Source organism: Caenorhabditis elegans, chromosome V (genome assembly GCF_000002985.6).
Source record: "Caenorhabditis elegans chromosome V".
NCBI classification, from domain to species: Eukaryota; Metazoa; Nematoda; class Chromadorea; order Rhabditida; family Rhabditidae; genus Caenorhabditis; species Caenorhabditis elegans.
In genome coordinates this window covers 18,055,649-18,068,149 of record NC_003283.11, presented here as the reverse complement: position 1 = coordinate 18,068,149, position 12,501 = coordinate 18,055,649, and the positions used below count along the sequence as shown (strand labels likewise).

Sequence of the window (12,501 nt, the reverse complement as noted above, 5' to 3'; positions counted from 1 at the left end):
TTTTATTTTACTTTATTTTCTATCTTCCGGTGTAGCTCTTTCTTGTGACAAATAAACAATATTATTATATTAAATAAATTTTTCTACATTACTTGAATAACCCCATTAATATTTTGGCCATTATTCTTCTTTTTAGAAGAAATGTTAATGTTTTTTCTTATCAATATAAACAAAATTAGATGAAAAATCATATTTTATGGTTAATTTTCCTAACATTTTTTTTTCGATTTTTCGATTTTTGGAAACTGAAAAATCGAAAAATTTCGTTTTTCGATTTTCAATTTTTCGGTTTTCAAAAATCGAAAAAAATGTTCAGAAAATTAACCATAAAATGTGATTTTTCATCTAATTTTGTTTATATTGATAAGAAAAAACATTACAATTTCTTCTAAAAAGAAGAATAATGACCAAAATATTAATGGGGGGTTATTCAAGTAATGTAGAAAAATGTATTTAAATACATGTTTTTATATACTTGAATACAGTTGTGACGTAATTTTTCTACACTTTTTAATTTTCCGACACTACTCGAATAACCCCATAAAATACATTAAAACATGTATTTTAATACAGTTGTGACGTAATTTTTAAAAAAATTTTTCCCGACACTACTTGAATAACCCCATAACAATTACAAGTGTTGTGAGATGGACCCATCTCCCAATTATCTGGTACTCTGAGACACTCGCGAATACTCCCATCGTGTTCGCCGTACCAGAAAACCTATAAACCGCTCCTTCCAGTCGCTCTATCTCCCCCTTTCTCTAATCTAATGCGCGCCCTCATTTGAATCTCCCGCCAAGCTCAATGGTCTCGCAGCGAGTGTGCGCCGCGGGTCTCACCGCGCGCCCTCCTTGCTCATCCTAATTCGCTGGCCTAAATTAGTTTACTCCTCAACTCCCTGCAGTCGTCTCGTCACCGCTCCTGCGGAACGTTCTTCTTTTATAATTATTTATCTTTATTTATTCCCTTAATAGTTTATCACCCGCTTTAGTGACTTGTATAGCGATCTTCCTATACGGAAGACGCTAACATCCGCTAATGACACGTTAAACTATTCCCTTATCGACAGTTCCCCTTCTTTCTATATTCTTTCGAGCTAATAAAAGGGGTTTCATGGTAACTTCTCGTGTTATATCGTTCACACCGCTTATCTCTCGTTCTTGCATGGCACTCCGCAACCGCTAGTTCTCTCTTAGACTTCTTTCCGGCTTGACCCCAGTGGTGGATCCCCAACCCACTATACTGGGCGGTCAACAACAAGTGTCCTTTTTAAAACAATGTGAACCCAAATTTTACACAAATGAGTTATTATGGAGCGATTCAAAATTGGTCCGTTTTCATATTACTCTAGGTATTCTAGGTCAGCTGTTAATAATAGTAAGGCATTACATGGATGTAGCAAAGGTTTTTTCAATCTCTCTACCTGAAGCAAGGTACACTGAAAATTGAATAGTAATAGGTGATATATTAACAAGCGTCAAGCATGTGAGTAAGTTGAAAAATCGAATTAACTTGGAAAATGTGGATAAATGAACCTTACCGATTATTGGATCACTTTCTGGCACCGGAAATTGAATTTCCCAGTCCCGCTCTTCTCCCTCGTGACTTGAATTTATTTTTGGCTATATATATATTTTTGGAATAGTCGATCATCATCAGAATTATCATTTACACTCATTTTTTCAATTGCAATTCATAATTGTCTTACTCTCCCAATGGATACGCTTCATATGCTGGCACCCGAAAATTGAATTTTCCAATTCCTATTGATTATTCGTATTTTCTCCTCTACTTTTATCTCCTCATCCCCATCAATTAAAAATGCCTCTGAATTTTCAGAAATGTCAAATACAGCTCGTCTGAAGGAGGCCGCTGAATGTGAGCGTAAAGCTGAAGATTGTATGAAGACTTCAATGATTAAGCTCAAATTTAAGCCTGATTTTGATGGAGCCGCTTCGGCGATGGAGAGGGCTTCTGTTTGTTATAGGTACTTGTTGGGAAAATTAAAAAATTTGAAAAAATCGATTTTTGACCTCAAAATATAACTTTTTGAAAATTAATTTTAATACTTGAATATGGAATTTTTGAAAACAAAATAGAATCGGAAACGAAAAAAAATTTGAAAAAAAAAAATCGATTTTTCATAAAAATTGAACTTTGGGTCTGCTTGACTACAAACTACAATAATCGCTAGCAGACCACTTTAGCAGTTTTTTGGGGATGTCTGATATTTGTAGGATGTTATATTCTACTATACCGGGAAAAAGACTAGTAAATGCAAGAAAATTGAAAAAATGGTCTGCTAGTGATTTTTGTAGTTTGTAGTCGACAGCAGACCCAAAATTTAATTCTGCTACTAAAAACTACAAAAATCACTAGCAGACCAATTTTACTATTTTTGGGGAATTCTGAGATTTTTCAGAGAATTATAAGAGTAATGATCTAAAATAAAACAAAAAAGCTCAAAAAAATATATAAAAAATGGCCTGCTAAATATTTTTCGTAGTTTGTAGTCTGGCAGACCCAAAGTTCAAATTGCGTTAAAAATCGAGTTTTTTAAAGTTTTTTTTTGGTTTTTGCATGTTTTATTAGTTTATTAGTAATAATTAGTTATTTATTGCAATTTTTGTATAAAAAATTATTTTCAGAAACGCTCAGGACCCGAAAAAAGCAGCCGGTTCTCTACTGAAAGCCGCCGAATATTATGAACAGAATCGAAATTTATTCCACGCTGCAAAGTATGTGAAAATTGGAAGAAATTAGTGAAATTTTGAGAAATGCAAAAAATTCAACATTTTTTCGAAATAAAATTTTTTTTTCGAAATTAAAAAAAAACTTTTCCAAATTTTTTTTTTTCAAATTTCAATTTCAGAGCCCGCGAAGGAGCCGCAATGTTGCTTCGTGACATCAAAGAATTTTCAGAAGCCGTCGTTTTATTCGAAAAAGCAATTAATGGTTATGCGGAGAGTGGAAGTCTCGATACGGCGGCGATGACTGTCGAAAAAGCTGCAGATGTTCTGAAAAATGATAATCCTAAGGAAGCACTTCAGGTACGTTTGAATTTTTGGAAAATTCAGAAAATTCGACCTACAAACCTCAAAAACTAGGAGAAAATCGATTTTTGGTCTGCCAGACTACAAACTACAAAAAGTATTTAGCAGACCCATATTTTTCGACAAAATTTTGAGTTTTCAAACGAAAATAAGCAGATTTTTAAGAGAAAATCAATGAAAAACTGGATTTTTGGATTTTCTGACTGTAAAATTTTGATTTTATGCATAATTTCACTAAATTCCAATATCTTCTCTTTAAAAATTGACTTTTTGAGTCAATTTCCGTTCAATTTCCGAGAAAATGCAAATTTCGACATTTTTCCCACAAAAAAAATCTGGAAAATTGCTCAAAATTACAGTAAAATTGGCGATTTTTACCAAATGGGTCTGCTGGACTACAAACTACAAAATGTATTTAGCAGACCCATATTTTTCGACCAAATTTTGATTTTTTTTTTGCGTTTTTAACTGGAAATATTCGGATTTTTGGCATATTTCGGCGAGAAAAACTCTGAAAATTATGATTTTTAGCTTTTTTTTTTCGAAGTTTTCTGGGTAAAAAATCGATTTTCCGTGGTTTTTCCACAAAATTTCTGAGAAAATCCACATTTTTCGACGAAAAAGCATTTAAAATCATGGAAAATTCAGAAAATTCTATCTAAAAACTCGAAAACTAGAAGAAAATCGACGGGAAATTGACGAAAATCGATTTTTTGGGTCTGCTAGACTACAAACTACAAAATGTATTTAGCAGACCCATCATTTTTCGACAAAATTTTGAGTTTTCAAACGAAAATGAGCAGATTTTTAGGGCAAAACTCCGTTTCTCACAGAAAATGTGTATTTTTTTGGGTTTTTAGACGGTTTTTTTGGCGAAAAATGTGATTTTATGCATATTTTCTATGTGAAAATTGATTTTTTTCTGCAAATTTTCGAGAAAATGCATAATTGAGAGTGATCCAGCCAAAAAATCTGGAAAATTGCTCAAAATTAGAGCAAAATTGACGATTTTTACCAAATGGGTCTGCCAGACTACAAACTACAAAATGTATTTAGCAGACCCATATTTTTCGACTAAATTTTGATTTTTTTTTTGCGTTTTTAACTGGAAATATTCGGATTCTCGGCATTTTTTGGCTATAAAAGCTCTGAAAATGGTGTTTTTCAAGTTTTCTGGGTAAAAAATCGATTTTCCGTGGTTTTTCCACAAAATTTCCTGAGAAAATGCACAGCCGATTGATAAAAAATCAATTTTTTTTGCAGATTTACCAACGTGGATTGGCTTTGGTCCAACAATCGGATCGTGCAAAAATGGCGAGCAATTTCTTGAAACAAATCACAAAATTATCACTACAATTGACTGATTATAAAGGAGCACTCGGATCGATTCGGGAGGAAATTGAGAAATTCGCCGAAATTCGGGTACTGATAGACTACAAACTACACGAAAATTCTATAGAAAAAACGAAAAAAAAAACAAAATTTTTTAATTTTTTTGGATGTTCTGAAAAATTGCAAATTTTTGATTTTTTTTTGTTTTTCACTTTTTTAAAAATTGAACTTTTGTAGTTTATAGTGGGACGTGCTATTTTTTAGACTACAAACTACAAAAAAAACAATCAATTTCTGATTTTTCCGTGTATTTTTACGAAAATTTGAATTTTTCAACTTTATTTAAAAAATTGGTCTGCTAGACTACAAACTACAAGAATTTTGAATTTTCTAAATTTTGACAAAGATTTTTTTTAAATTTTTCCGATTTTCAGGAATATCCACGTATTGGCCAACTCGGAATCGGTCTTGTTATAGTGAATTTGGCTCTGGAAGATTCAGTGGCGGCTCTCAAAGATTATGGATGGGTTATTTGGTACGAAGACACGCGAAAAATTTTATTAAAAATTGAAATTTATGCGGAAGAAGTCGAAAAATACGACGAAACTCGATTTTTCGAAGCTGTTGTGTAGTTTGTAGTCTGGCAGACCCAAACTGATTTGGGTCTGCCAGACTACAAACTACAAAATATAATCAGCAGACCCAAGTGGTTTGTAGTTTGTAGTCTGGCAGACCCACAAATGGGTCTTTGGAATTTTCCGTTTTTCTAACAAAAGTGCAAATTTACGAAAAATCAGCATTTTTGCAATAAAAAACTGGACAATTCGGCAAAAACCGGTTTAAAAAAAATATTTCCGTGTAGTTTGTAGTTTGGGTCTGCCAGACAACAAACTACAAACCATTTAGGTCTGCTAATTATTTTCTGTAGTTTGTAGTCTGGCAGACCCAAACTACAAACTACACGGAAATATTTTTTTTAAACCGGTTTTTGCCGAATTGTCCAGTTTTTTATTGCAAAAATGCTGATTTTTCGTAAATTTGCACTTTTGTTAGAAAAACGGAAAATTCTAAAAACTGTATTTTTGCAGTTTTTGTACTCTGGCAGACCCATTTGTGGGTCTGCCAGACTACAAACTACAGAAAATAATTAGCAGACCTAAATGGTTTGTAGATTGTAGTTTAGCAGACCATTTTTTTTTCGAAAAAATCAGAACAAAAAAAACAATTTCGTAGCTCTAAAAAAAATGTAAGTTTTTGAAAAATCGATTTTTTTTTTCTAATCAAAATTTAAACAATTCCATCGAAAATTCAATTTTTTGCAGTCAATCTCCGGATTTTCAAACATCAGAAGATGGACGTGTATGTGAGAATCTTATCGGATTCTATGAGGCTGGCGATGATGAAAGTTTCCAGAATGTACTGAAATGTGGAGCCCTACGGTCTATGGACAATGAGGTTTGGCTCATTTTATCGAATTATCATCCTAAAAACCGTTCAATTTTTCAGTATCTCCGAGTGATGAAAATTCTAAAAGCACCGTCTGGAAATGCGGGACTCGGTGACGGACAAGAAGATGACGATGATGAAGGATTATGTTGAGAATCATCAATCGATAATTTGTACATTCCACCGCCCACGCATTTTTTAAATATTTATTTATTTTTTATTTATTCGCTTTTTCACCCGTTCAAAATGTTCACTTGATTAGTTTTACTACGCGCAATAAATTATTTCTAAATCTCAAATTCCAGTGACACAGTCCAATGTTGAAGCAATTGGGCCTGCCACACTACAAACTACACAACAATGTTTAGCAGACCCAAACTTTTGGGTTAAAAAAAAAAGAAAAATCGAAAAATAATCGTTTCCGGTCTGCTAGACTACAAACTACACAAAATTATTTAGCCGACCCATCATTTTTTCGACTAAATTTTGTGTTTTCAGGTGAAAATAAGCAGATTTTTAACAGAAAATCGATGAAAAATGTGGATTTTCGGGTTTTCAGACGGGTTAAATTGTGATTTTATGCATAATTTTGCCGAATTCAAATATTTTCTAAGCGAAAAATCGATTTTTTTGAGTAAATTTTCAATTACATGCTCCGAGAAAATGCACATTTTGAGATTTTTCCCGCCAAAAATCAGGATAACCTCTTAAAATTACAGCAAAATTGGCCATTTTCACCGAGTGGGTTTGCCAGACTACAAACTACACAAAAATATTTAGCAGACCCAAGCATCTAACCAGTTATGGTGTGCTCAGAAAAGAAAATAGAAAAAATGAGTGTAGATAAAGACTTTAAAAATTGGAATTTGGAGTCGTTGGGCATATTTTCATCGTTTTGTCAATCAATTTTTGCTCTAAACTTAAAATTTGTCTGTTTGGAGCATTTTGAAAATATGATCAACGACTACAAATTTAAATCCCAAAATTCCAATATTTTCTATGCGAAAAATCGATTTTTTGAGTAAATTTTCATGAATTGTCACATTCAAATCCCGAGAAAATGCAAAATTTAAGGGAAAACTGTTCAAAATTACAGCAAAAACTGATGATTTTACTAAGTGGGTATGCCAGACTACAAACTACAAAATGTATTTAGCAGACCCATCATTTTTTGAAATTTTTGTTTGAAGGAAGCAAAATTCTTTTTTAAATATCATAATTTATTTTAGCACAAAGAAAAGCACGACGTAACAATTAGAAAAAAGCGTTAAATGTTCGGTGAAAAAAAGGAAATGATTTTTAAAATCGAAAAAAAATTGAAAGCCAATCAATTAAAATACTGACAATGTCATAGGTGTTGGGATGGAAGAATGAAAAAAGAAAAACTGAAAATTTCAAGTGGAAAAGAAGAAGCGGCGGCCAATTTGGTGCAGTTATTGAATAAGTTCATGAAAATTAATAAGTTAACTATAATTATAAGCAGAGGGGGTTTTCGGTGAAATATAACATTGTAAAATCGCATATTTTTTTGGGAGTAAAATTGAAGTGTTTGGGTAGAAGCTTGGCTTGAAAGCTGGAATTAAACAATAGAGAAAATATTAAATAGTTTAGAATTCTTCGGCTTCTGCTCCGCCATTTGCCTCGTCTTCTGGTGGTGCGAATCCTTCTTCCGTCTCGTAGAGAACCTGGAAATATGTTTTTAAGAACTTTTTTTTCGGGGTAGTTATTTTTTCAGTTTTTTCTGCAAATTTTCAGAAATTTTAAATCTAATTTTAAAAAAAGTAAAATGTCGAAATTGAATATTTTTCAAAATTAAGGGATAAATTGCTGTTTTCTTTTTTTTTTTAATATTCAATTTCAGACTTTTCCGGAATTTTAATTTTTTTTGTAAATAAAAAAAAACATTTTTAAACAAAAAAATGTTTCAAAATTACGTTTTTTTATTAAATAAAAAATAATTTTTTTTGTGAATATGCATCACTTTCGGAATTTTTCGCTACTTTCCGAGAATTTTCATTTAAAAAAAATGTTTTTTTTCGGTTGATATTTTTTCAAAATTTTAGGAATTTTTTAAATTGAAATAAAAAACGTTTTTTTCACACAAATATACGTAACTTTCGAATTTTATTTTTTTTTCAAATTTTCGAGAAGTTTTATTTTTAAAAAATTTTCTTCAAAATTTCCAATGAAAAAATATACTAAAAAGTTACCTTTGGTTGTTTTTCTTATAAAGTTTCTGAATTTAAAAAAAATTCAAAATTTTCAACAAAATTTTCACTTTTTTGACTTTGATATAGTTGGAAATTAGCAATTATCAAAAATTTTGGAATTTTTGAAATTTCTTGAATTTTATCTAAAAATTGATGATACTTTAAATAGTTTTTCATATGTTTTCAAACAAAATTTTTTTTTTTGAAATTTCCGGAATTTAATTATAAAAAAAATTAATGAAATGTTTCAAACATACTTTCTTCAAATTTTGGGAATTTTTAGATGAAATTTTTTTTTAATTTCCACACATTTTCCACACAAATATTTGCAATTTTACGAATAATTGTTCTTTTTTTTCAAATTTCCGAGAATTTTCTAAATTTAAAAAATTTAAATTTTCAAAAAAAGTCTCACTTTTTTACTTTTGATATAGTTGGAAATTAGCAATTATCAAAAATTTTGAAAGTTTTTTTTATTTTCAAAATTTACATTTTTTTATTTTCAAAATTGATTAAATTTTCAGTTTTTTCAGCCAAATTTTCAATGTTTTGCAAATATATATGCTACTTTAAATATTTTTTCATAAATTTTCAAAGCAGATTTTTTTTGAAGTTTAAATTTTTTTGTAAATAAAAAAGTTGAAATTTCCAAACATATGTTTTTTTTTCGAATTTTCGGAATTTTTAAATAAAAAAGTTATATACATATATATATATTTTTTTTAATTTACATAGATAATTATTTTTAAAAATTTCAAAAACAATTTTTTTCCCAAATGTTTCAAATTTTTCCGGCAAATCGGAAAAACGGCAATTTGCCGGAATTGATAATTTCCGGCATATTAGGCAAATCGCCAAAAATGAAAATTTCCGAAAAATCTCACTTTAGGAATTTTTCACACAAATATACGCAATTTTCCGAGAATTTTCTAAATTAAAAAAAAAAATTTAAATTTTCAACAAAATTTTCACTTTTTTTCATTTTTGATATTGTTGGAAATGAGCAATTATCAAAAATTTTGGAATTTTCGGAATTTTTGAAATTTCTTGAATTTTATCTAAAAATTGATACTTTAAATAGTTTTTCATATGTTTTCAAACAAAATTTTTTTTTTGAAATTTCCGGAATTTTTCAATTAAAAAAATGTTTTAAACATACTTTCTTCAAATTTTCGGAATTTTTAAATTATTTTTTTTTATTTTTCACACAAATATACGCAATTTTCCGAATAATTTGAATTTTTTTTCAAATTTTCGAGAATTTTCTAAATTAAAAAAAATCAAAATTTTCAAAAAAGTCTCACTTTTTTGACTTTGATATAGTTGGAAATTAGCAATTATCAAAAATTTCGGAATTTTTTAAATTTCTTGAATTTTATCTCTAAAATTGCTCTTTTCTAAACATTCTAAATCCAAATCAGGGGTGTGCGGCAAATCTCAAAATTTGCCGAGCTCGGCAAACGGCAAATTCGGCAAATTTGCCGTGCAAAACTCGAAAAAATTTGATATTTTTTATGTTTTTTGGAGCACCAAATCTACTGAATTCTTAACACACATCTGGTTTCTGAATAAGTTCCGCGTAGTATGTCTGTTTAAGCATAAAACTAAGTCAATTTTGTGTCATTTTACTAAATTTTTGGCTAAAAAATCAATAGTTTTAGTCAAAATTGTACTGTAAAATTTTTGACGTGTGCGGCAAATTCGGCAAATCTACTTTTTTGAAATTTGCCGAGCTCGGCAAATTCGGCAAATTCGGCAAATTCGGCAAATTTGCCGCACATCCCTGATCCAAATTTCAGGCTACTTTCGGTAGTTTTTCCCAATTTTCATCAATTTTTACCTCCAAAACTCGATTAACTTCAACATTTCCAATCGATTCATTATCCTGACAAATAACTTCAATCGTTCGAAGTTTACTAAAATAAAAGTCTCTTTCTTTTTCCAGACTTGCAATAACATTGTCAGATTCTGTCAGCTGACGTGTAACTTCTTCCAGTTCTTCTTTTAATTTATTAAATGTCGCCATATCGACTCCCGGTGGTGCAGCAGCAGCAGCCGCTGCTACGGTTGATGCAGAACGAACGGGCGGTGCACAAGTTTTTGGAGGTGCTGCTGTTGGAGTTGGAGCTGTTGCTCTCGGAGCAGCTGAAGAACGGGATGGAGTTGGACGGGTTGGTGGAGCAGCCGGGGTGGCGGCTGGAGTTCTCATTGTGGTCACTGGTTTTCTGAAAAAAAAAAAGTTTTTTTTAATTAAAAATTTCAATTTTCAAAAAATTTAGTGTATTTTTTTTTATTTCAGAAAAAAATTTTTTTTTCGAAATAAACTAGTATGAAACAGAGAGGTGGGTGGCAAGCATTTGGCATTTTGCCGGAATTGAATTATTCCGGCAAATTAGGCAATCATCATGCGATTTGCAGAAAATTTCCGGCAAATCGCCAAAAATCGGCAGATTGCCGGAATGGAACATTTTCCGGCAAATTAGGCAAACCTGCATTTGCCGGAATTGAAAATTTCCGGCAAAATGGAAATTTGCCGGAATAGAAAATTTCCGGCAAAATGGAAATTTGCCGGAATTCATAATTTCTGGCAAATCGGCAACTGGCCGGAATTGAAAATTTCCGGCAAATTAGGCAAACCTGCATTTGCCGGAATTGAAAATTTCCGGCAAAATGGAAATTTGCCGGAATTCATAATTTCTGGCAAATCGGCAACTGGCCGGAATTTATAATTTCTGGCAAATCGGCAACTGGCCGGAATTGAAAATTTCCGGCAAATCGCCAAAAATGAAAATTTTCCGAAAATCGGCAACTTGCCGGAATAGAAAAATTCCGGCAAATCGGCAATTTGCCGGAATTGAAAATTTCCGGCATATCGGAAAATCGGCAATTTGCCGGTATTGGAAAGTTCCGGCAAAGCGGAAAATCGGCATATTGCCGGAATTGCAAATATCCGGCATATTGGAAAATCTGAAATGTGCCGGAATCGAAAAATCGGCAATTTGCCGGAATTGAAAGTTTTCGGCAAATTGGGCAAACATGCAATTTGCCGGAATCGATAATTTCCCGCAATTGGGCAAACCTGAAATTTTCCAAAAATGAAAATTTCCGGTAAATGGGCAATTTTCCAAAAATGAACATTTCCGGCAAATTGCCAAAATTGATAATTCCCATCAAATCAGCAATTCGCCGGAATTTATATATTCCGGCAAATCGGCAATTTGGCAAAAATTAACATTTCCGGCAAATGGGGAAACCGGAAATTTGCCGAAGACGACAATTTCCACCAAATCAGCAACTTGCGGGAACTGAATATTTCCGGCAAAACGGCAAACCGGAACTTAATTTTTTTTCCGGCAAATTAGGCAAACCTGAATGGAGTATTTCAGGTAGATCCGCAATTTGCCGAATTTGAAACTGTCCGGCAAATCGGAAAACCTGAAATTTGCCAAAAATGAAAATTTCCGGCAAATTGCCAAAATTGATAATTTTCGTCAAATCAGCAGTTCGCCGAAATTCATATATTCCGGCAAATCGGCTTTTTGCCGAAATTTAAATTTTTCCGGAAAATTAGGCAAGCCTACAATTTGCCGAAAATGAAAATTTCGTGCAAATTCGGCAAACCGGCAATTTGCCAGAATTGAAAATTTCCAGCAAATCGCCAAAAATGAAAATTTTCCGAAAATCGGCAACTTGCCGGAATAGAAACATTCCGGCAAATCGGCAATTTGCCGGAATTGAAAATTTCCGGCATATCGAAAAATCGGCAATTTGCCGGAATTGGAAAGTTCCGGCAAAGCGGAAAATCGGCAACTTGCCGGAATAGAAAAATTCCGGCAAATCGGAAAATCTGAAATTTGCCGGAATTGAAAGTTTTCGGCGGATTGGGCAAACATTCGGCAAACCGGCAATTCGCCGATTTATCGGAAATTTAAATTCCGGCAATTCTGAAAATTTGCCGGAATAAATAATCGTTTGCTGTTCATCACCCCTGGTATATAGAAAAATTGAATAACGAGATTTCCAAAAAAAACCGTACTGCGGAACACTTCTAGCCGGCATTCTCGACGGAGTCTTCGCTGAAGCTCCAGCAGCTGGACCCCCTTCAGTCGGAAGACCTTCTCCATTACGTGCTTGCATTGGATCATACTCATGTCCATCATAGTTAGACAAAATTTTGAGTTTTCAAACGAAAATGAGCAGATTTTTAGGGCAAAACTCCGTTTCTCACAGAAAATGTGTATTTTTTTGGGTTTTTAGACGGTTTTTTTGGCGAAAAATGTGATTTTATGCATATTTTCTATGTGAAAATTGATTTTTTTCTGCAAATTTTCGAGAAAATGCATAATTGAGAGTGATCCAGCCAAAAAATCTGGAAAATTGCTCAAAATTAGAGCAAAATTGACGATTTTTACCAAATGGGTCTGCCAGACTACAAACTACAAAATGTATTTAGCAGA

At 32.2% G+C, this 12,501-nt stretch overlaps 2 protein-coding genes across 2 annotated transcripts; one reads left to right on the top strand and one right to left on the bottom strand.

The window, feature by feature from the left end:
• Window positions 1-1,842: 1,842 nt before the first annotated feature.
• Window positions 1,843-5,987, top strand: Y59A8B.8 (Gamma-soluble NSF attachment protein; the record flags this gene model as incomplete). Its single annotated transcript, NM_075126.7, has 7 exons — window positions 1,843-1,990; window positions 2,652-2,741; window positions 2,876-3,053; window positions 4,320-4,478; window positions 4,823-4,923; window positions 5,711-5,843; window positions 5,895-5,987. Exons 1-7 carry the CDS (start codon window positions 1,845-1,847, stop codon window positions 5,985-5,987), a joined length of 900 nt encoding a protein of 299 aa, NP_507527.2. The 5' UTR covers window positions 1,843-1,844.
• A 1,454-nt stretch (window positions 5,988-7,441) lies between these two features.
• On the bottom strand, window positions 7,442-12,181 carry ebp-3 (EB1 C-terminal domain-containing protein; the record flags this gene model as incomplete). The annotated part of the gene is made up of 3 exons (NM_075127.4): window positions 7,442-7,519; window positions 9,885-10,269; window positions 12,081-12,181. 3 exons carry the CDS (start codon window positions 12,179-12,181, stop codon window positions 7,442-7,444), a joined length of 564 nt encoding a protein of 187 aa, NP_507528.1.
• Window positions 12,182-12,501: the final 320 nt, after the last annotated feature.